General features: G+C 40.3%; 1 protein-coding gene across 3 annotated transcripts in view; it reads left to right on the top strand.

Annotated features, from left to right (window-relative positions):
* Nucleotides 1-25,762, top strand: part of LOC145996275 (SLIT-ROBO Rho GTPase-activating protein 1-like) — a 248,310-nt gene that overhangs the window by 86,849 nt on the left and 135,699 nt on the right. The window contains exon 1 of one of the 3 annotated variants that reach the window (XM_083132714.1): nucleotides 7,960-8,141. The exons of the other annotated variants lie outside the window; for them this stretch is intronic. Within the exon in view, the coding sequence (XP_082988840.1) occupies nucleotides 8,069-8,141 (73 nt within the window). The 5' untranslated portion in view covers nucleotides 7,960-8,068. Of the gene's footprint in view, nucleotides 1-7,959; nucleotides 8,142-25,762 lie in introns of those variants that run through there. 3 annotated transcript variants of the gene reach the window in all.

Consider the following 25,762-nt stretch of genomic DNA (forward strand, 5'->3'; position numbering starts at 1 on the left):
AGGAGTTTTTTCACTTCACGAATTGAAGCCGCTTCATTTTCTGGAAGAGCATCGATCACCTCACTGATTTTTTGAAGGTTGTTAGCATAATATATACGAGCTGCTGATATCCAGGTTCCCTATCTCGACAAGACTGGTTGCTGAGGTAAACTAAGCTCAATCGCAACTTCCTGAAATTTTCGGGTTCGAGAGGGAGATTTCAGAAATATTTTCTTTGTGTTCGAAATCAACCTGTCCACTTCAGCAGTCAATCATGCACAAGAAATGCAATATCCTGCCTCAGCATGAAATACTTTTTTCTCACACTTTTCTCCTTCAGCAATGTTGAAACATGCGTGAGTTCAGTATTACTTAAATAAGGCGAAAATTATTCAAATAATAAACGGAAGAAAAATAAATGCCAACAACGTTTTTTGGGAGAAAAATAATTTATATACACATTTTTTTAAAAAAATGTCAAATTTCATTGAAAAAGGCAAAAAAAGGCATTATAATTAAAAATAGGCAGTGGGGTCCCAAATAGGCAAAATGAAAAGTCTTCCAAAACATTCGAAACAACATAAGAAACGTATATCCGGAAAAATTTTATCAATATATGCAGTAGATAAAAAGAGGCATTTTGCCAAACTTCCGGGCTCTAATTATGATCCTACAAATGTTAACTTTAATTAAACATTGGTTCTGTAACAAACACAAATGTATTGGTAGTAGGACAAGGACATTACTACAAGTGATCGTAGTGTCAAAAGCGCCAACAATCCGTGAAAAATAATAGGTTACAATATAGATGAATGATGGAACTATAAATGCTTGATAAACGTGTTCAGTTGAGAAAATGAAGGATTTCTTATGTAGATATTACAGTTGTTTTGTTATAGTTATTAATAGTGATGATGTGAATTTAAATTTCTTCGGAGATAAGTGGGATTTCTGTTTATACTTATATCTACGCCCAAAGCAAAAAAAGGGCCTCCCGATGACGTAGTGGTAACGTTGTCGCCTTGGAACCAAAGGGTCCCGGGTTCGATACCCTGTGGAAGCCAATAGTGTTTCGGGTCCTACTTTAAACTGTAGTCCCATTCCCCATTATCCTTACTGCATAAAGGGAAATAGGATTAATTCGTACAGTTCACAGTTCTGATATTTCCCCGTTAGTAGTGGGTACTCATTAGTTCACTCGATGTGGTTCCAGCAGCAGAAACATCTGTTGGATATGATTCGTTTTTGCAAGTAGAGAAGAACGATACACTGATCCAGGAGTCTGTGGAGCAAGCCAACGAAAACTAGTCCTCCGCGCAAATAATGACTCGAGAAGGCTGGACCAATAAACGCATGAGAAGGAAATGGAGTTGCAGCAACGCGCACTGCTTTGCTTCGCCTACTCGCTTTCTCCCCTTCCCTACTGCTATGCGCGGCGCTGCTCCAGAGACTCCTGGGACGGATTATATATTAAAAGGAATATCAAAGAGAGACACAAACGAGCAATTAGATTTCTGAACAAAATAAATGTAAAGATGTCCAAGGAGTACACGTTCTTCTGTCCGTTTTATAAAGATTACCCCTCCCCCACTTTGAACGGGAATACACACGTGATACGTGTGTTGTATTTGTGTTTTTCTTATTTGACGTCGCTTTTATGCTTCTTCAGGCTAATCACGACGATGCGGATGAATGACGAAGAGGCACTCACAAATAAATGACCATGCCTACGTCTCGATCTCATCTCGGCCATTTTTTGCCGATTTCCGTGACGAAGTGGCTAGCACATAACGCTACGGCTACAGGGATCCAGGGTTCAAAGCCCGGCCTGGGCAAGGGATGAGTGTTCCTACATCAGTTTCATCATATTGCAAAGTGGCAGAGAAGCGACCCTAAATAACAAAAATTAAATCAGATCTGTGTATTTGTGCTCTAGAAATAGAATTTGAAATCGACACGCACGGTTGAGCGGTTGATTTATAATCATAAGTTAATGTTAAATATCTTGGGGCTGGCTTGTGGAAAGAGGAGAGAGGTCTTAAGAGATGTGAATGTAATTTGATACAAATCTCGATTTCTGAATGCCTCCGGAAATATTAACTTGCATCTCCATGCGATAGAAGTGAGAAGCACAATACGAAGAGGATGCTAAATCATAGGGATGATTTGGAGAGCCACCCCCTCCCTTTCCTGTAACGTTAAACCCCATCCCCCTTCCCAGACCTAACCCCAATCTTCGTTATCCTTCGTCAGGGTCGGCTGGAAGAGGGAGAAAAAAGGCGAGGAAAATTCCCACATGGGGCCGAGAGGTTACGAAACGAACCGACAATACACGAACTGGCATAGCTGCTCAGGATTGCCAACTAGCTAGTGTAAAGACTGAATTTCGATGCATTTGTAATCGCGCTCGTTCCACAGTTTGAGGATATGTAATAAAGTTGTAAATTATGAGAAATAACATTCTGAAACAGATATGGATAACTTTCGAGATAAACAAACGCTCTAATGTATCGTGGGTGCACATTGCACACTCTTGTGTACAAACGTGGCAGATATAAATATTTCAATGTGCTCCCCGATGTAGTGGGCGGCTTGTAATCAAGGAAACCCGGGTTCGATACCTGGTGGAGGCACATGACATAGTGGTTCGGACCCCACTTTAAACTGTAGGTCCAGTCCCGATTAGCCTTTCCGTGCATAAAGTGTATTTAAAACAATTCGAATTCAAATATATTTCAATGGTACAGTCAAAAGAAAAAGTTAATTGTGCTATAACTTCTAGCAGTGTTGTGCAGATAGTAAAATATATAACACTATCTGGTAAAATAAAGTTATTACCCCCTCCTAGCACACCCACCCACCAAGCGAGCGGGTACGCCGTTCGGAAATGACTTCACACGGCACCTTATTTCCACGGTGGATTTCACACCAATGTGACACGCGACAAGTGTCACTAGGGAAGAAAGAAATTGATAGCAACGTTTCACACCGCAGTGACAAGACACGCTGTAGAAACGTGAATCGGATAGGTCCAAGTCGTCAAGTGACATGCGTCACGTGTCGCTTCGATGTGAAATTCCTTTTGAGGTTTTAGTCATACACGTTATGGACAAACAGCCGCTCCTCTTCTTCGTCGTTTAAGGAGATATCGTCATTTACTCTGCTCATTTACGATTTGTTGGTGCTATAAGCGTCTCGGAGGATGAGGTGGAGGGGATTGCCCCTTCCACCCATGGTCTCGGACTGGGTGTGCATTTATTTTCGTCTCTGCTTGAATTTTATCTAATGATGCATCCTCATCGTCACGATTAACCCAGAAGGGTAGAAAAGAGACGTAAAGTAAGACAGTATACCAATACATGAGTGATATGTCCCTTTCAGTATTGCCATTTCTGACTGCTTTGTTCGAATTCTCTCGCTTGCAAGTAGTAACTAGCAGTGGAAAGTTTACTCTAAGCCCATTCTATGCACAGATAGGCTAATCGGAACAGGGCAAACAGTTCAAAGTTGTATCCAAACCACTGTGCAATATATACCACCAGGGATCCTACCCGAGACCCCTTGATCACAGGGCGACAGCGTTATCTTTACGCCATATGGGATTCCCGACTTGTAATACAGTTTTACTGATAATTCTGATGCTTGAATATAAAACAATGAACATTAATTAACTTGTATTGTTCCATCTTGTCTACTTGTAATCAAGCGGTCCCGGGTTCGTTACCCTGTGCAGGCACATTTCACAGTAGTCCGGATCCCACTTTAAACTGTAGGTCTTATTCCGATTGGCCTATCTGTGCATAAAGTAGACAAACCATCCTGTCTTCTCGGCAGCAATTTATACATTCCCAATACCATGTTCATCAAAATTTCAACACAATACTCCGAAAATTCTGTGAGAGTTCGATATTTTAATATTAATAACTTACTGTAACTGAGATTCTGAAATCCATTTTCACCTGCATAAGCTAATCTGTGCAACGAAGTGTGGTGCTTTTGAATTGCTATTGGCTGCTAGGGGCTAGCGTTACTAACAAAGATCATACAGGGTGATTCAGAAGTCGCAGGACACCCTCTTTTTATCTGAAACGGATGCGGTTCCAACTTCACCTGGGTACAATGGTACAGTTAACGGCAAAGATAATGGTAGGCAGATTGTCCATTGTTATTTTCATTACTTTTTATTCTACATCCTGTGTTGTTTTAAGAATGAAATTATGTTTGTGCGAAACAGGCATTGTCCTCTGCTTATTGAAGTCTTTATTTCAACCCGGTGGAGGCACATGGCACAGTGGTTCGGACCCCACTTTAAACTGTAGGTCCAGTCCCGATTAGCCTTACTGTGCATAAAGTGGACTTAAAACAACAATTCAATCAATCAACCAGTTGGATAGCAGAATGCTTAATCGCCTTCCAAGTTGATAGCTGTAGTAGTTCCGTAAAAGCACAAAGGTCCATGGTTCAAATCTTTGATACAGGAAAGAAGTATACAGAGGTTGAAAAAGCACGTCAAATAGTCGACAGGAAATCGTCAGCTACTTTTTTCTTTTAGGATGACCGTGCAGTTGAAAAACTGGCAGAATATTTTAATACTGTGTCACGTTTATTGCAAAAGACATGTATTTCATGCACCACTATTTTTAAATAAGGAGAACACACCTAGTAACTTGTGCAGGATTGAAAATGTCGATTTTTAAAAAGAAGCTGCATGGGTCCTCTTCAAATAGGGGTATTACATAGAAAACTGTGTAACGACTGTGTCATTGATCAGTAAGAGTTCGACAGTGTGACGCATTTTTGAGAGAGTATGGTTGACGACTAACCTAGATATTGATCTCTTTAAGAAATGAATAATGATTGATGGAGAATGTTCGTTTTTATGACCTAAATATGTAACACAATGTAAGTTTTGTTATTTATTCCTTTTGCTGTGTTTAAAGTTATTGATGTGATTACCCTTAAGATTGCACATAAATGTTTCGCTGAGAAGTCCGAGCATATTAATACCTAGCACAGACAGACAACTGCGTACCGACTGGATTTGATTATGTTCGTTTTAGTGGTTATGAAATTTACCATTTAAATACATATATGAGACATATATTTGAAGACTAAAATTGGTAAACGCTGTAAGTGCCACAAGAATTCAAAATGTGCCATGATTTATAATGTGGTAAACGTGAAATGTGGCTGGTAGCCGTCTAAGTAGTTCAAAGGGCGTGTAAAGAGGTCGCTAGTGTGCACGTTCTTACGGGCTGTTGTGCGGAATGATGCGATTTCCCAACACTTTCCCTTTTGGCACTTACAACATTTACCACTTTTAGCCCTCATTTAACAATAATATTGACATAAAAAAATTAAAATATGATTATGTAAGATGTTTTCGTTACAAAACAAAGTAAACAGTGAGATGTGGGATGCATTGCTCGGCAAATTGTCCATGATTATTTTCATTAATTTTTCTCTTTAACCCTATGCCTACATATTTTAAGGAATAAAGTTTTAAGTATGCTGTTGCACAGGCTATCAGCTGTTTGTCTGGCGTTTTGTTTCAACTCTTGAATATCTCATTGGGTAAGAACAAAGTACATGAACATGGTTATGCACAATTGGCTTCGTAATACTTATGCATCCCATTATACGTATAGTCAGTCCATTGTTACTGTCCAGAATTTTCCTCATTGGGCATTTCAGCATCACAAGTGTGACATTCACAAATAAAAGGGGAGGTTCTAGATATGCCGTTGGATTAAAATAATAATGAAAAGATTGAGTATGATGACATACCCTGAATGCATGAAAAGTAGCAAAGTTTGACTTCATTTTCCTGTGAATCATATAGGCTGCAGATGCTAATATTTTTTGTTAGTGAAATATGCAAATTAAATGCATTCACGAACAATTAAAAATGCAATTAAAAACAATAATTATTTCCACATTGGTTCATTTTGTTATAAATAGGTCCACTTTCCGTGGACTGTTCCTTATTTGAAAATATTTTCCCTTGAACTAGATTAAAGTCCGCGCGATGAAAATACAGAACTATCAAGAAAGGGTTGAAGGGTGGATGGCGTTGCCGCTTTGTTGCTTTACCCTCAATCATAAAACCACGCTCCGACCAATCAAGGTGCGGTGTGCCTTCGTAGTTGAACGAACACTCAAAGAACACCATCTTGCTCGGGTCTTGCTTTATTTTACTTCGCTTTCCTGCCACTTTTGGCAAATCGCGACGATGAGGATGAGTGATGATAGTAATAAAGGTACACTCATGAACATCACCCATGTCCAGGCCAGGATTCGAAACCGGGACCTCTGGGGGTCATAGCGTGCTGTGCTAACCTCTCCGCCACTGTCTTGCTCAAAGGTGTTCACCGTTCGGAGAACAACCCTCATAAGGTCAGACCTCACCCTCACCCTTCGGAATACTTGTGAGGGTGATTCGAGAGGGTGAGGAAGGTTAATTGAAAACGAAGACCTCTGATTGCTATACACTAACCCAGGAATCTCTGGAGTAAGGCTGCGCAAAACTGTACAGAGGGGGAGAAAGGGAGTGGGCGGAGCAAAGCAGTACACGCTGCTGCAAACGGCTGGTAACTCCGGTCGTGTTGCCACTCACAACAATCCCTTTCCCCCTCACGAGTTCATTGGTCGAGTTACTACTTGCGCAGAGGCTTGTCCTCGTTCGCTCGCTCCAGAGATTCGCGAGACAGGATAGAGCGATGCGCCTCTAAAGTTTGGCAACGCGGTAAAAAAAAATGAAAACTGATAGTCTCCATGGTAACTAGCCTTCCTTGATTGGCCGAAGGACCAACACACCTTCTTCCTACGCCTACAGAAGTGACAAATGCTCACCGACAGCTCGGAACTCTTGTCGCTACAGACCTCACCAATGACGTCGTGATAACCTCGTCACCTTGTAATCAAGGTGTCCCGGGTATATCCAGTGGAATCACACAATGGTTCACATCCCACTTTAAACTATACGGCCAGTCCCAATTAGCCTATCTATGCATAAAGTGAACTCAAAGCAAATCTCGACTCATTTCGAAATCCAAAACGGCAAGAAAAGTAGTTCTAACTTGGACCATTAAATCTTATGATAACATTTACACGTAATTTAGAAACACTATATTTACGTTCTCAGAAAACCGTAACTTATACACAAAAAGAGTTATCGAACTGGTAACACTGCTCTGTGAGGTTGGTCAGTTCCTTCTTTAATTCACAAAGCTGGGAAATCTAAGATGACTGGAACGTTAATGGACACGAATGATTTTTAAATTATGTTCGTTAGATAGTTAAGAAATTGTATACTACACGCTTTCAATTTCAGTTTCCTTGAGGGAGACAAAAACATTCCTGGCAGAGATAAAAATAATTTTCGCCCCCCACCCCCGTTAATTTCCATCTAATATATATCCTTCCTGCATTGAGATGTAATATTTGTAAAATTGTAGGAGGTTTGGAATTTCGACTAGCCCGTTAACGAACTTATATAAAAGTTATTGTTGGAGATCTTTCCTAATTATGTATCATATTGAATTCACTTCACTACTACTCCACATAACGTCATTTCTCATAAACCAATGACCGTTCAGTGCCCGTAATAGACCCTCCTGTATGTATTCCACGGTGGATTTTTGGAAATCACACTGAAGCTTCATATTATACCAGTACGCTGGGTATAAACAGCTACTTGTAAAGCTGTAAGTTCAATAAAACTTTGTTGAGTTGAGTTCATATTATACCTACGTAGGATTTTTCGCAGCTCTATCATTTAACACATTAGAACTTTCTCTTTCAACAGGCCATGTGTTGAACGAGATCTGTTTGTTAACAGCCAATTCAGACAAAGATTGTTATCACTTATATTAGTAGAACGATTCCCATTTTTCCCCTCTGCGCAACGAACTTTTTTCGACCTTGGAGTTGGCAACGATGAAAGGCCGTCTGTGTTTCATTGTAAGCGGAACTGTGATGGCGGACAGAGGGAGTGCAAAGAGTGTCAGTTGAGTGTCACATGTGAGAAGTGAGGAAGCGGTCAGTGCAGCAAAAGGCTGCAAAAAAATTCAAGGGGCCAAGGGCCGCCATGTTCCAGTGCATTATCCAACAGAGAAATGGCTGGATAAGAAACAGCCCAGAACTGAAGGACGTTTTCCCAGGTGAGTGTTTTTTACGAACTTGGGTAACGAGAGGGGGAAAGCAGTTAGAGCTTGGGGATGATCTTTGTTTACAGTAAGGCAGCGCGAGTATTAAACACGTCTTGTCTTCACAGCCAACAACTTCGTCGATCTGTAGCAATTGACATTTTTTCGAACGAAGACAATATTTCCGCTTCGTTTAACTGGTTGATTATTGCATGTTATATGAATTGTTAACGTACAGTGTGCAAGGACAAGTTTCAACGTCGTGAAAAATTCATTCAACTGCTGTTCAAAAGTTTATTTATTTATTGAAGTATATTTTGTTTTTGAAACAAGCATTTAAACCAAGGTTGCAACGAATGATGGACCAAGAAATTCTGGTATGGCTATGTAAGATGTTTACATTTTGACGTACAATAAGTCGCAGTAAATTCGGTATTGTGTTTAATTCTTGAACGATCTTTTGCTGCTATCTAAACCGTACATAAGGTAGAATATGCACTCTATACCATTTTAAAAGGTGTGTGTGTGAACTAATGTCACAGTAAAAAAAAAAAGTCAGGAATGTGAAGTCCTAGTACGAACAAAACCGGTAATTTGTGTAGAAACCTGTTTTGTGTTGGTCTTTGTTGAAAGGGATTAGGGGTAAATGTTCGATAGAATTTCTGGCATCAGCATTGAAACTGTAAGTGAATATTTAGAAAAGCAAAGCCAATATTCCACGTATGTGAAAACTCGCATCTGTCAACCACAACGCCGCAAGCAGGTCGCGGTAATGTCATTAATATCATTAGGTCCCCGTGCAGAGACCAATAAACCAGCGAAGGCGGAAGGAAGGTCGTCAGACATTAGTCGGGTAGGCAGACAGTGGGTGTTTTGAAGGTTTGTTGCGTACAACGAAGGCACGTGGCCCCGGCACTTAAAACTAATACACGGCTTAATATGTCAAGTGCAAGGCAACAAGTGGTCGTCTTCAAGCTCGTCGGTCTTATTCTATTTTTGTGTCCTGTGTCGTGCAGGCGGTGTGTGTTTTCCTCTGAGTAATTCAGAGGGGCCGGATTATGAAGTCATAAAAAAGAGGGGGCCCATCCTGATATCAAAGCGACTGCGCGAAGCAGACACGCCCGGACAGGGTCAATATAAACTCCCAGACTGCATCGCGCACAAGAAGACACCAGTACAAAGACGACTTGCAAATCACTCCCCGGGAAATTCACCCCGTATCGATCCCTATTTTAAAAGGGGGTGTTCTTTACAGTTTTCTTGGTCTTTCAAAGACCATTCTGGGTGAAAGGGTTGGATCATCGAGGGGCGAGTGATAAATTAATCATGGTGGTAATATCATCAATATTATTGAAAGAGTTGCCAATATTGATAGGATCAGCCATGCGTGTCTGAGTAAAAATATTCAGCAATGTATAAAGAAATAGAAAAACCTGTTGTGGATGTCGGTAATATTGAACCATCGATGATGATGATGATGATGATATTAGATAATGGCTTCACAAGAGTGTTAACAATTGGATGATGTGTGCTTGAGAGCGGTATGATTACATGTTAGGTACAGAAGAGCCCGCCAAATAGATTTGCTGCAAAAGTGATCGTGGAAGTAATTCAGGCAGGGGTTGGGTAGTAGGTGCTTAGGGAGTCGTTGCTGGAATTGATGATAGTATCTTGCTGTAGATTTCGTTTCCTCTACGAAGACGTTACAATTGGAGAAAAGCTGATGCAAGATAATGGACATTGTAAAACATTATTTTGTCTGTGAAAAGAAAATTGAATGTTATAACAGAAATGCGATGCATTTATGAACAATATCGTGCGGAAATATTGAATAAAAATGATCGGTAGCATGTTAAGGACCCTGGAGGATTTGGTCCCAAATTATAGGTTTATGGGAAAATATGTATTCTTTGTTGGGAACGTGTTCAATTTGCAATAGAATCTCAATTCGATTTGCTTTTTTTATTTGGGAAGCAAAATATGCAGGTTTGTGGTTTTATTACATATCCACATTTTACGCATACGTATACATTGAGAAAAATATAGTTAAAAGTTATCTACCTGATTATAACAGAACAGACGAGTGAGATGAAAAAAAAATATAACGTTGCCAAATATCCATTAAAAACTAACTTCATTTTGAACCATAATCAAAACTGCCAAATTTGTTCTCTCATCTCTTAAATTTTATTGTCATCTTCACCGTCGCGAATAACCAGGTGAGGTAGAAACAAAAGCCCCAATAAGAAAATTGCCAGTAGGTTTACATTAATGAAGTTTAGTGATAGTGCCGAAACAGTTTAAGCAGGAATTTCAGTATTTTATTTGATTTACCTTTCCGAACCTTTAAACATTGTTTGATGTCATTCGTAGTTTGTCTTCCCAACCTTCCTTTTTGACGTTCTAAATGTCAGGTTTTCAACATGGGAAAAACTGAGAGCTTTCTTATCGACCAGTGAACCGATGGTCGCGGACTTCCAAGGAAGGAAGTTTTTGCTTTCTTCAGCCTTGCATGCTTCGACTTCCTTGCACGCCACATGTTTTTTCCACTGGTTGTCGGACGACATAATCGCTTCACTTCTGCCTCAGCCCCGAGCGATCTGTATCTCCTTCGGGCGAGGTTGGGTGGGGGTGGGGGGCTTCATATTCAGTGTGGCCACTCAACCTCAATGGTTGATAGCTGAAAACACCGATAAATTCTTGAAAGTTTTAGTGAAAAACACATGACAATGCAGTGTCACTAATACGCATGTTTCCATAGTTAGTAGCAAGAGTGGTTTGAATTACTACGTTATAGTTATATTTTAGTTTAGTAATGGGCAGAGTTAAAAATGTGAGATCAAAGAAAATTGAGTACTCCGACTGTACATTATATCGATGGTTTAACATAATTAAACAATCTCATTGTATGTATAGGCCTGGGTTCGAATCCCGGACTGAGAATGGGTGTTCTTTGATGAGTGCCCCTTCATCAATTTCATCAAACCATCACTCATCATCGTCGCAGTTAGACAAAAGTGGAAGAAAAGCGACGTTAAATAACAAAAATCAAATTAACAACAGTATTATTATTATTTATTATGTTTATTGCAGTTGTGCATTTAAATTTTAATTTCAACTTTTGAAAATTAGAAAAATATGTCTGAATTTTCACTTTTTGGTATTACATACCATTCATTATTGCCAATTTGTAATATATTTTTCAGTAACGAATTTTGAAACGCTTGTATCATGAAGAAAATAACATTATTGTAATTGAAGTATGTGTGATCATTCGTTATACATAAACCATTAAATGGTCTAATTTTTGCAAAATGTTTGGTTACATTGAATAGGGCATGGAAAATTACGCATCTTAGCAAATTTGCAGGATTACTGGTTGAGAAAAGAACGAAACGTCAATAGACACTTCTGGGTTACAAGTATTCCATTGAAACTCAAGATATTACAACCCAGAATTGTCCATGATCGTATAGCCGGTTTCCTAATTATATCACTAAACTTCATTAATGTAAAAGCGTGGATAAACTATGTAAGGATTAAGTAATAGATATACTGCAACTCCTGAACGATTAGATCTGTTTGGAACATTTTCGTGATACATGCACACCATGCTAGATACAGTAGCTTCCTCGTAGGATCAGTCCACAATGGCGCATAATGACTTTTCTGTGCAAATGATTTGAGTCACGCCTCACGAAAATGGCACTGCTAGGGTTCTTTCGCGCATAGGACTCATTTCGTATAATCCTACATATCGGAATGCGTGAGTCACATTGCTGTGGTCTTTTTTTTTTTGGGGTAGGGATTCTTTGATGCGTCATTCTCCGTCGTGGCCCATTGGAATCGATCTGTGGCCAACTCAGCAATTTGAACTCCGTGCTGCTAATGGGGCGGAGTAATTGGTGTGGACGCGATGGCAAGTGGTGGCGCATTCAACTGTGCCATGCGGGAATGTGTATTACTGAAACGGCGCGCCATGCTGCATAAATAATACACCATTAGAATCGCTATGGATGCAAGAATCGTGTGACTGAGACTGCGGTGGGGGTGAAACCCCGTGCATCACAAGCGTTGTGAGTGGCATCTTCCCTTTCTATAGTACATGCGTCAGTCTATTCTGGTTTCCTATCATGGGCGTGGACAGAAATGTTTGTAGGTGTTGGTCGGCCATTTATGATTGATTTGGCTAATTTTGCTTTGCTTCACTTTTGACTAATCGTAAAGATGAGGATGAGTGATGATAATATGATAAAATTGACGAAGTGACATGAAGAACACCCTTGCCCTGGATTCGAACCCGGAACTCCTGCTGTCGAAGCGCGCTGTACTAACCAATTCGCCTCGCAGAAAACTTTAATACTAGAAATAATAACAATAACTATCATAAAATAGTAAAATAAACTGAAATTTTATTATTCTTGGGAAGAATTTTGTACTTGATCCACAAGATGAGTGAATATCGAGCATAACTGTTTTACATTATCTTTTAACATTTCATACAGTTTGTGTACTGAAATGCATCATTATTCTGCTTTATTAACTTTTACACATCGTTAAAAAAAGAGGCTTTAAAAGCGGGGGGGGGGGGGGTGAGATTTTTACGTATAGAAAAGTTTGTTCTTTGTTTTCTCACATAAAATTCTAATATTTGTAAATTTTTAAACCGTGGAACCGTTTATTATTTGGATTAAGCGGTAGAATATGAAAAACATGGTTCCTGTAATTTTACTCTCAAATTTTTTGTGATCTGACGCGCTTTTTACTTTGGCTATTCTGTTTGCTAACTGAACTGTTTTCTACTGTTTTCTAACTCCGTCGCTGGGAGTTTTGTGTGGACGTGCAGGGTGGTCATTTGGAATAAGGCTCAGTGCAACCTGTGATGCATTATGTTTTACTCTGAGGTTGGGTTTACATTATCTGTAGAAGTTTTGATAGATTATGTGTTACTAAGTGTTAGGTTTTGCATTCTCATTATTGGTTTGATTCTAATATCTGTTTTTCACAGAAATGGATCGAAACTTTATAATCACCCTGTATATGTGAACACTTCTGGGTTGTGAGGATACAATTGACTTTCAATCGAATCGTTACAACCCAGAAGTGCCAGTGACTGTACAAAATATTTGAAAATGTTTGAAATATCAAAACATCATATTACCATATGTAATGTTGTAGAACAACTTACGTTAGACATAACAACGCAACCCCAATCCCCGTCATAGTATGGAATAAAAATGTGTTCCAAATTTTCCAGTATGAAACTTCTGTTACCGCTTAACGGGGCTATATTGACTTCTACTTCGCACAAAGTAATTGATGCATACTTCAACTTGCACAAATCTTGTGTGTACTCGATTTCCAAGGAAATAAAAATGACAAAATATATGTGTAATGAAGAAAGTATATATGTGCTTTGAAATGCACGTTTATCGGCACCTTTTTGGAACAAAAATACGTTTTCACAGACAAGTAATATATGTAAATGTTAACAGGAATAGCAAGTCCTAGCCTTACTGCTGACACTAGCTGGAGTCAGTTTACATTCTAAGCCGACCTTCGTGGCGGAGTTGTTAGCACGTAGCGATAGGACGCCAGCGTCCCGGGTTCGAATCCCGGCCTGGGCATGGGTGTTCTTTGTAAGTGTCCATCATACCGTCACTCATCCTCATCTTCGTGATTAGCCCAGAAAATCGTAGCAAAATACAAGCAAAAAGTTTTCATTACAAGATTATGGATGTGGATGTCGTAAAGTTAAATAATAAATTTTTGCACAGGATACTCTGCTGCGATTTTTGACACAAAGCATCGAGTTCGCATCGACATAAGGTGTGGGAGAGCACGGAAATGTGTTTTCTTTGGATGTCCTCTCCTGTTGGCCTTGAGCCTCTGCCGAAGTGGCCTACGATTTGACCACATTTGTATTGTTGGCACTGTGTGTGAACATGGCCCGCATCCCCGAGCCTCCAATTTCCTCTGTTTACGCCCATGGTCGCATTGTGCGCCGACATCCTGTGTTTTCGACACAAGCACTTGGTCATAAAGGGAGCAGCGTGCATCCTGATTCTCCCTTTGGAATTATTTACGTTCGTCATGGGACGAGTTGAAATCAAGGCAAAAGGCCTCGGTATCGGCCGTGTAGCCAAATACAGTAGCGTCTCGATAATCCGATGTTCCGTATCATTCGAGACAAAAAAGACTCACCCCCACCCAGTGAAGGTAAACTTCCCCGTGCCACGAAGGCACATTTAGGGGATGTGGGGGATAGGGCCCCACACATTCTCGATCTCTGTCATTTTTGGAGGTGATGTGATCAGCACCACGCTCCGGGCGATAAACAAAACTTACTAAAGCGAACTGACAACATAGGTTTTTGCGCATTGAATAACACGCAACTACAGTTAATCAAACACTCTCTTCCCTTTGCTGTATCTGATTAAGTCGTATTATATAAAGCAGTTTTTGATGTGGGCGAAGTTTTAATACACCTTTCGTTTGATGTTACTCAGTCTCGTCCTGATTTTTACAGCGCCCATCTCGTTCACGTCTTGGCACCGATACTCATTCCGTCTGCATTCTGACTATAGAACTTAGCACATGTTTAACGTTACAGTTTTAGTTAAAGTGAAAACCTTTTGCTCCCGTTTTAAGTTTTTAACGGTTCCTCGTAGTTCGTATCCCGCAAGCATTTAGCAAAGATTGAAGGTGAAATAATAAAAATAATATTCCTTAACCAAAGAAAAACCGTAAAAATTCGAGCACGGGACTAAGGCTGACAAGTTCTCGGTTCTCCTCGGAATATGAAATCAGAATCTGTCACATAAATCGTCAGCCATGAAAAACGTGCAGACTGCTTTGGTCACCAGCAGAATTTGTACAATGCACTTTTTTTTATTATTGGCGCTCTCAACAGATGCTGCATATAGCTTACTACAGAGTTGGTTGATATGAGTTGGTCGGTAACTCTCACAACTTTTAAAGTTGGTCATAAATTTTATGCATGAGCATGTTTCTTTCTTCTTCTTTTGGGGTCTTTAAGTACGGTGGGCTAGTCAAGCTTTTGACAGTGTTTTCTGAAAATTGAAGTAAAATCAAGCAACATTGTCAGTTGATTTAGTAGTAGTAAATGTGTGTTGTAAAATTTTGATTTAAACGAAATCTGGACGGACGTTGTAAGGTTGTCAAGATAAAAATACGGGACAAAAACGTAATCACGAATTGAAAATAAGGGACACAATTGCAAAACATAGTATAAAACCTTAGGGTCAGACACTGTTTTTTTCCCCCGCCGACTGGGGAAAGAGGTCTGTGCGCTGGATGGTCGTAGGAGGAGGAGAAAACGTATCATTACGATGATGGGAGTATTATGTTACTTGTTCTCTTGGAAATATCAAACTTCGGATGGTACAGAAAAAACATATGAACGAAAAGAGGACAGGTTATAGATTTGATTGTGAGGCTTAAAAGTCGAGACGTCCTTTTAATTAGCCGAAAGTTGAAGCTTAAGTTCTTGCGTCATTTTTCTCCATAAAAGAACCTCTTCCACTTGCAACTGGGGAGAAATTCATACTTTAAAAAAAATGTAGTACGCATTCCGACGATATTAAAATAATTACGGAGAAACCGTCACTCTTCGCCTTAATGTTCATTTCTACTCACCACTTCATCTTCAGAACAGTTTTCGTATGAGGAAATTACCATTAGATACTGTAAAGATTATTAGTTATTATTGTGTTACAAACCTTGAGCATGCTACATAACATCGCTGCAAACGCCATGTGCTATTTAAATGTATTTGTTGCAGTGATTTATATTTATTACAACCACCCACCCAACTGTTTCGGCTCGCTCTGCAATCCACAGGTGCATACGAGAGCGCTTTTTTACATATACGGCGGGACCTGGTTTGCAAGATCTTTGGACGAGACTTGCTCCTATATTAACATTTCGTCAAAACCAAGATTGCCTCCTTTTCGGAAACGCCACTGCCGAGGCAGGGTTAAGAAATTTAGACAAAACTGAGAACGAGACTGTCTCGTCCCGTTATCATTTTTCTTCATCCTGTTTACTTTTCTTCCTCTATCTTTCTTTATTTTCTTTTCTCCTTTCTTCGTTCATTCATTCTTCTTATCATCTTTGCCATTCCTAGAGGGAGTAAAAGTATACTCTGTCCCAGGAGTCTAGTAGTCTGTGGAGAAAGCAAACAAAAACAAATCTGCGTAGTCACTGGAGGACTCGACCAATGAACGCTTGAGAGAGAGAGAGAGAGAGAGAGAGAGAGAGAGAGAGAGAGAAAGAGATTGGAGGGAGGGGACCGCAGCTACCGTCGTTTTCAGCAGGGCGTACTGCTTCGCTTCACCCACTCATGGGGGTCGGGAAGGGGTTCGACCCGGTGGTCCCCTTGGAAATTGACATTATTGTTCATTTAAAGATACAAGAAAGCCGAAGGTTTGTTACTCTTATTGTTAAGAACAGAAATAAAGTTCGTTTAGTTAGTACTCCAACAGAATAATCAAATTAAAAATGCATTGGATCGAAAACATTGAGTGAAAAATACAGGAACAAGGTTGTATTCTACCATTTCATCCAAATACATATGGTTTCATAGTTTTCAAAACTGTAATATTTACATTTGTAGGTGAGAGGTGAAACAACACACTTTATAAAAGAAAATCCCCCTGACATTTAAAGCCATTTCTTGAACGAGACGTGCAAAGGTTAATATCAAAATGCATTCAGATACTAACGGCATAAAATGCGAAAGAAATAATGGGAAACAGTTGTGCTGGTATTCACAAGTTTGGTGGATCGAGTCTCCCCATTTATATAATAATAATAATAATAATAATAATAATATAATTATTTCGAAATTTACTTTGTTAGTTTATAATATTTATTATTATTATTATATCATTTATATCCGTGGAAGTAATACTTATTATTTATTTACTATTCAACTTTTATCATTTTCCCGCCCCCTGCAAAAATTCTGGCGACGCCCATGCACCCACTCCCTTTCTCCGCTTCTCTACCGTTATGCGCGGCGTTACTCCACACACTCCTGAGAAAGACCGTAGAGAGAAAACTGCAAGGACCGTGAAGGAATTGTCCCTGGCATTCTTCAAAGATACTTAGTAGAAACCTTCCGGTTCGGTGCTGAAGTTCCCAGGTTCGAATCACGGTCTGGGCATGGATGTCCTTTGTGAGCGTCCATCAATTTCATCTAATCATCACTCACCCTCATCGTCACGATTAACCAAAATTGGAAAAAGAGTGACGCAAAAAAAACAACAACAACATGAGAATTGAAACTGTTTTGTTTGTTATTCAGAGACCCTCCCTTGAAGACCAAGACAGGGTTAAGAAATTGAGACAAGCTTTGAGAAACCATACTCGTTAAGACTCAGTTGAACCTTTGGCCAACGCCAGGACATCTGTTTTGGAATTTTCCTATTCCAAAATCTGAAGAATATGCTTAGAATTCTTTCTAGAGCGTTCACATGAATCTCTATGTGGATTGAATTCGTTGTTGCCTAGACTTACACTAGTTTAATGGACGTACCTAGCCAAGAAACGATTTAGAATATCTAGGCAACAGCGAAAGCGAACCACATGACGATTCACGTGAATGATCTAGAAGGGATTCAAATTCCCAGAATTTGAAATATTACAGTAGTTTTTCGAAAGAAGAAGACATTTCCAAAAACAACTACGTTGGCGTCGTGATCCAGTCGAGGCGAGACATTGCGTGAAAAGTATTCTTACTTCCAATAGATTTGAAGTAGATTTCTCTAGATAGTATTGGCCATCCTGACGGAACGGATCGTGAAATATGATCCGCATAACAGAAAATTATAAAATTTGTGGAATTGACATGTCCAGCCGTGTCATGTTGATCAGTTTCTGAATCCCTGCAAGTACTTTTGTTTCCCCCATATCGATGAATTTGATACTCGCCGAATGCAAATCCCATTTGCTAGGATCCGCTTTCTGACGCGATGCAAAGCTCATTGTGTAGCGGGAGATGCTGTCGGATTTTAGTCGGAACCGCATCCTGTGGAGACGGAGAACGGATTGAAAACCCATTACGGCGGAGCGGATCGCGCAAAGAGTTCTTTTTTTACTTTCAGTCGTCGTCTCGCTGATGGAAAGCAATCATCCTCGGATTCCCGTGGAAGCTTCCGTCCGGAATTGATCCATCAATCAATTCAAGTAGTCCTGGCGTCGGTTCGCAGATTTAGGAAATGAGAATTTCGTCTCGTCTTCCTTGATCCCTTCCTTTCAAAAGACGATCCTGAAATTTACTCCCAAGACGGTTTCTCTTAATAGATGACTTCGTTTTTATGATTGTTTCTTGAGGTGTAAGTGCTGACTCTTTATTTTTTATTTTTGTTATTTAACGTTCCTTAAAACTAATCTCGACGATTATTGATTGAATTTGGTTATTTTACGTCGTTTCTCTGCAACTTTTGGCTAATCGCGACGATGAGTAATTATAATGATGAAGTTGATGAAGGTATACAGTCGCAAAGAACGCCCATGCCCAGGGCGGGATTCGGACCCGGGACCCCTGGCGTCGTAGCGCGCTGTGCTAACTACTCCGCCACGGAAGTCGGCTGGTGTTACTTTTTAAAGACACCAAAATGTCAACCTCATTTGCACATAGTACACCCTGAACTGCATTCTTGCAGACTGACGATGCTGTAATCGCAACCAGTATAGTTCGCTGTTTGACTTGTGTTATGTCTGTCCATGTGTGTTGTGACTGTCCTTTCATCAACTTCATTTATCACCATGGACGTCCACAGGATTTTTTCCAGGGAGGGGCAAGGAAGGTATTTTTTTTCCAGGGGGGCAACATGGCATATTTTCCCCTAATAGTGTTCATCCCTCAAAAAATATTGCTTAAATTTGAATTTATCATGTTCGTGCAATAATTAACACACATTATCGTGGCTGAAATTAAATTATATGTGTGAAATATGTAATTTTTGGTTGACTTTCGTTTTCCAGGGGGACCACGGTCCCCCTGCCCCCCTTTCCGGACGCGCATGTTTATCACCATTAATTCTCATTTTCGCGATTAGCCATAAGTGGCAGAAAAGCGAAAAAAATGTATCAACCAACAATTTAACTCGTAAATACCTTTCTAATTTTAAACTTTATAAAATAACTAATGCCTGCCATTGAAATTAAATACTAATAAATTAAATATGGCACAATCGTATATACGGTAATAGTTCAATTATGTGTAGGGTTGTTGACAAATGTAAATATTTCTTTATCAAAATTTCTGTGCACACCAAAGTGACAAATAACCCCTCGCCGCTCGGTGTAATTGATTCCAGCACCCGGTATCGGGCGGCGGTCCGGCTGTTGAGAAAATGTGCAGCGGTGTCCTTGTCATGTAGGGCCCACTGGGAAGTAACGCACCAAAGAAGGAAACTGCGATTTGTCTATCTTTAATCATGGCTCTGGTAGAGGGCCTGCATAACAACCCTTGAGAAATCCCTCAATCGCTGCAGCATGGGGGACGAGGTTACCCTCAGGGCTTGTTAGGGGATGATGCCGTGATTCATTCCACCCTTTCGGAAGGAAGCCCTTTAAATTTAACCCCCTACTTCAAAGCATCAGAATTACTTGGATACACGACGTCATCCGCTAATGGACCTTGTTGAGTCTACCTCTTAAATGTTAATCAGCCTAACAATGCCGTGTTCCGTTTGGAAAGTGGAAGTTGAAATGGGTATTCTATATTCTTAATTCGCCACTCGTGTCGCTTGTGTGCCCATTTGCGTCTTTGAAAGTTAATTGAAGAATCTGTCCCTTATGTTCATCAATGTCACGAAGGCATATGACGTGATGAATCGGTAAGGTTCCACAGTCGAGGGTTGAATCGAGACGAGTGCCAGTCTCCTCTTGATTTATAAACATCCGTCTCTGGTCTAGAGTTCTCGCCACGAAAACAGTCCAGTCAAGGTCGGAGCTTCCCCTTGCCCCCTCCAACAACCTTCCAGGGTTGCCATACTTCTTCTAAGCTGCTCAGTCGACACTTCGCGCTTTGTACAGTCACGGACACTGCCGGCTTGTAATAAATACATTGACTTTCAATGGAATCGTTACAAGCCGGCAGTGTTCGTGACCGTGCGTATGGGTTGAATTTTTTTGCTCATTGGCAACACTTAGTTGGGTGGCGTGACCTTGAATGGATTGTCTTCGTGGCGAGAGCTCTAGCCATCGTAGCTTGTATGACTTACAGGTGCGCAAGCACCACAAATTTTGTTGATTTTGTTTCTGCTGTCCATTTTTAGAAACTTCCAGCTCAGATTCAGTATTTATTGAATCGGAAAAGGGTGTTAGATCCAGTTGACGAAAAGTAATGTTCCTGATTAATATTTTATGGATATGTTTATTGATAGTGTGAATAAATCTTTGTTACTGTCATTCCAAGCCGTATAATCACAATCTGACCCTTGCCTTCCAGTAACTTCAGTAGAAATAAATGACCCTCGATTATACAACAAATGCCAAACAATTATATTTTTATTATTTAATTTTAGTGTACTCGGTAAGTCTTTCTGGGGGGGAGTCCGGACCCCCTTAAATATCTTTGAATTCTTATCTTTGCGGGCTCTTCCGAATGCTCCTCAGAAGATACTCACGTGTACAGGGAAGGAGTATATGTAACAAGTGATTCATGTTTCTAATTTACATATGCAGCACCGTGCCCGGGGTCCTTTAAGATTTGGGAATCTAGGGGTAGACTGGTCTGTGGCAACGACGCAGGTTATAGTCGCACGCGGCCTGCTGTTTAAGGTGTAATTTATGAAACAGATTTATGGGTCTCCCATGCTCTTAAGTTGTTTATATATATATATATATATATATATATATATATATATATATATTGATTTGTGGTCAAGTGGGAAAATGGACATCGTGCCTCCGATGCCGATGATGTGGTTTAGGATGGGGTGGAATGGAAAGTGTCGAAGTTGAGTTGCGCCAAGGTTGCGCCAAGCATAGCAAATACATTACTGTTAACCATCATTGATTCTGTTGTATTTTACTACGCTTTTTTTGCCACTTTTGGATAATCGCGAAGATAGAGATGAAAAGTGTTAAGAAGAAAGTACAATCATTGATTTGATTGTTTTAGTGTTCGCTTTTCTGCCACTTTTGGCTAATCGCGAAGTTGAGGATGAGTGATGATATAATGCAAATGGTGAAGAGGCTCTGGCATAGAACACCCATACCTAGGCATGGATTCGAACTCGGAACTCGTGTGCTAATCACTTCGCCATGGAGGTCGGCTAAAACACTGAATGCATGAAAATATGATAAAATATAAGATTTGCTGCTACATGAGACCACACTCCTCTTCCGGCTGTTAAATGCCACTGCGTTTAACAGACAGGAGTCGGAGCTATTCACTGTGATGTGCATGGCATGACTATTACACACAGGTTCGGTTTCGGTTGTCGGTGTTTGTGAATATATCCCCTTCGTGACCCTAATCGGCTTTGGGGCACGTACTGCTTTCCTTCAGTGGCTAATTACTACTCATCAACCTGGAAGGCAAGAACCCTCTGGAGTTGTGGTCTAATTTTCAACTCACCGCTCACTTATAGTTGAAATCTGCTTGCCATGAAATATGTAATCCTGCCCCTGCGTTGCCAAAATGCGTGGCGTTCAACACATCGTCACCTTCATTCAGTGCCAAGTGTCTGTATCATCATGAAGGGTGGAAACCGTAAGCAGTGAAAGCAGAGACGTAGTATTTAACATACATTGACGAATTTTTCAACAACGAAGCAAAAATGAAGTTATAAGGATGGCACTCTGACACAAGCGGTGACTGTGAGACGAGTAAACAACTATAGTTCGCAAATTGGCTGCACTCTTTCTCTTCTCGGTACGACTGTATTAGGGGAGGGGTGATAGTGGCAGCGGAGCATGGTGTCATCCACATCACCCTGTCCGAGATAGTATGTGTAAAGCCTCATCTCCACATTAAAAAGAGAGCAGCCATTACTTTTAATTATATCAACATTTACAATGCTTCATTTTGTTAGATGTGTGGCCTAACAGAAGCTCTAATATCAACTATAAAGAGTATGAACTTCTTTAACACAGTAAGGGAAAAAAACAACAGGAATTTCCTGTTTCATTCCAAAGTTGGTAACATTGCTGCTAACTCTCATGCCCTCTTGACCTTGAACTTCCATCATAGCTGCCTCTCTAAGTTTGCTCCCTGACATGTTTTCACATATGTAGTTAGCGTCGTGTCCTGCCCGTCTGCTCCAACTGCCAACATCGTGTGGAGCACTTCACGAAACTTGTTTCGGATCTGGAAAACTTAACAAGCCAAGCTGCCTGCACGGTTATTAACAAATAAAATTTGTTCGGGCGGAAACTGAGTGAAATCAGAGACAAGAGAGTGGTTCCACTACAGGCTAGGAGCTGTAGATCAGTGGCGGACTCGGAAGATACAGTTGAGAGGGGCGAATTTCAGTCGAGTACGTCACCTCACCGGGAATCAATTCCAAGTAATAGTTAGTGGCACTGTTTGACACATAGTATACTGTTAACAGGAACCAAGCCGATTTCCATGTTCTCTAGATTAGAGTATTGTTTGGCAAAAATAGATGTCTACAACTAGATTAGATGTTTATTATTGGATGTCATTATCGTAATTTCTCCCATTACCGCGTATACTAAGAGATTATACATATGAGAAGGAGAGTGAATAAACAAGGAAAACGAAAACCTATTTTCTCAAGAGGTCTCGGGTTCGATCCCCTTTGGAGACATAATGCTCAGTGGTTCGGATCAGTAGGCCCAGTTCCAATTAGCCTATCATGAGCACAAAGTGGAGTTATAATCAAACTTTGAAGAATATTCTCTGTTAAAACTTGGTGACAAAAGATAGAACGGCCCTCCTCCGTCCAGTCTTGTAATGAAGGGGTTCCGGTTTCGGTTCCGGTTGGAGCCACATAGTGTTTCGAATTCCACTTTAAACTGTAGCTCCAGTCCCGATTAGACTATCTGGGCATCAAGTGGACTGAACAGAAGATAGAACATTTGAGTCTTCAGAGATATTAGACATAAAATGCACAAGCCTGGCAGTTGGGAGGTGCGATCGCTCCTGTAGCCATCCCCGTGGATCTGCGCCTACTGTAGACGTGATGATGTTATTACTGGGAAGGTCGAAAATATATGAAGGGAAAGTAATAGGCCTATATTACATAAAGCTTTAATAATTGTAGTTTTTTTTTAAAGTTTTCTGCTCGAACGAATATTTTATACATAAAAAACCAAAAGCAGGGAAAGGTTTCGAAAAGTGAGGACGCCCTGAAAAGGGGGTGGCGCCCCCTCCTGGGAAAAGTCAACCAAATTATATATTTCACACATATAATTTCATTTCAGTCACAGTAATATGTGTTAATTATTGAAAGGGTGTTGCAAGAACATTACTTCAAATTGAAGCAATGTTTTTTGAGGGGACAACACTATTACGGGGAATGTGTCCCCTTCCTGGGAAAAATATCTTGCTTGCCGGTCCTGGCTAAATTCCTGTGCTCGTGCACATCTCCAGATAGACCCGGACGGAATAAATCCTAACACCACATTGGATGTTCCTTGCGAGCAGTTTCTCACAAGTTAAGAAAATTTGGGGTCATTCCCACACACATAATTGCTACAATTGCTCTTCTGATGGAAAGCTGTGTATAACAAGCGAGGGAAGGAGGGGGATGTATAAAATGCATATCAGCATCATCAACCCATTTCACACTGACCTTGGGAATCCTTTCTAGTGTTCTGTCAACAAGTGTTTGCGTGGAGGTATCTTCTTTAATGGGTCTATAAACATAAGCAAAGCAGTGGATGTGTGTTAGGAAGATGCATAAATTTAAACCCAACGCTCTCCTTGCGACTTGTTCAAATTACTCGTAACATATATGAATAAATATATTATTGCTACCCATAACTGCGTTCCTGAGAATCAGGCTTGTTGTAAAAATTATATTGTAAAAAAGATTTATGAGGAAGAAGAGAGTGGGTGGGGGGGGGGTTTCTTTGTCATTGTTAATGGAGATGTTTACATGGCGGTGGGAATTTCTGGGAGGTGAGTGGAGATTTTTTTTTCGGGTCTACCTACAGTGAGGAGGGGCGAGCATCATACATTGGTCTGTGCACATTGGTGGAGGTTGATATGTGGTCCAGCTTTGTTTTCATATTCAAATTGATAGCCAAGCTGAATATTTGTAAGTTATACCCGAGGAGAAGGCAACAAGACGGTATGTAACGTTTGTTTCTTTGTTTTGTGTTGCAACGGTGATCCTGGATTCGAGTTTCGGCCTGGGCATCGTGTTGTCTGCGAGTGTCCCTTTATCAATTTCATTATATCATCACTCATCCTCATCTTCGTGATTAGCAGAAAGAAGCGAAGTGAAATAAACAAAATCAATCAATCACAATCCAGTTCGCTTGTTTGAACGTAATGTGAACTGAAAACAAGTTTTATCAACACATTTGTCAGGATTAAAGATGGCTATATGTTTCAAGAAGCGAAGGCATATTTGAACAAAGTAGATTGATATTATGTGATTTTGTTGTTGGTATGAAATGTGAAGAAGTGGTGTATGTGTTGTTTTGGCAGAACAAATGATTATTTTAAAAAATAAATTGCAAATGGATCATTTGAAGTTATATATATATAACGTCGTTTGATTCACTCCAGCGCTTGTATTTTAATTTGAATATATTTACATCCTGTTTATGCGGTTCGTAATATGCGCTGACCGAACACATTGAAGGGGCGACAATCTCGCCACCGGGTTCGAATCCGGGCATGGGTGTACCTTTGTGAGTAGTGACTTTTCATTAGTTTCATCATTGGTTCGTATCTGACTTTAAACTGTGGGTCCTGTTCCGACTGCCTATTTGAGCATTAGGTGAACTTGATAGAAGTAAACCCTGTAATGAATTTTGCAGACTAGTGAGGCTCTGGCGTCTGAACTCTCGGCTAGTGGGTCTCTGGTTGTGTCGTTTATATGCTTGTCGTTTCCCTTCATCCATGTCATGAGTCATTCGTCCTCATCCTCGCGATTAGCCAAAAGTTGCAGAAAAGCGAAGTAACAAATTCAATCACTTAATCATTGTTAAAAGTGAAAACTGAACTGAAACTGACCTGAACAACTGAAACTGTAGCTGTGGATTTACCTCGAGAATAGTCTCGCAGTTCAGTCTTGAAGCCTTGGACTGGAAGTGGATGCAGCACCTAATACGATCCGTAGATAAAACTTAAGGACTTTGTTTTTTTGCGCGTTATAAACACTTATTTTTCACCATGGAAATCACATAGCGTTTTGAGAAGTTCTTATACTTAATTTCAACACAATACAAGAACTACAACCAACATCTGGCTGACTTTCGATGCATTGTCGCTTACTGCAGGCTGCGGGCTCGATTGCTTGTTTGATTTGAGCTTTTGATAGCAATTCCAAGACCGTACTTCAAGACTGCTTTTTGGATCTTTCTGATATAGCCTGTGCTACCAGCAGTTTGGTCAAATTTGCTGAACGAAAGAACTTCAGGTATCGTATGATACGAGGCATGCTGTTGGGGATTGC

Source organism: Lepisma saccharinum, chromosome 1 (genome assembly GCF_977018435.1).
Source record: "Lepisma saccharinum chromosome 1, izLepSacc3.1, whole genome shotgun sequence".
NCBI lineage: Eukaryota > Metazoa > Arthropoda > Insecta > Zygentoma > Lepismatidae > Lepisma > Lepisma saccharinum.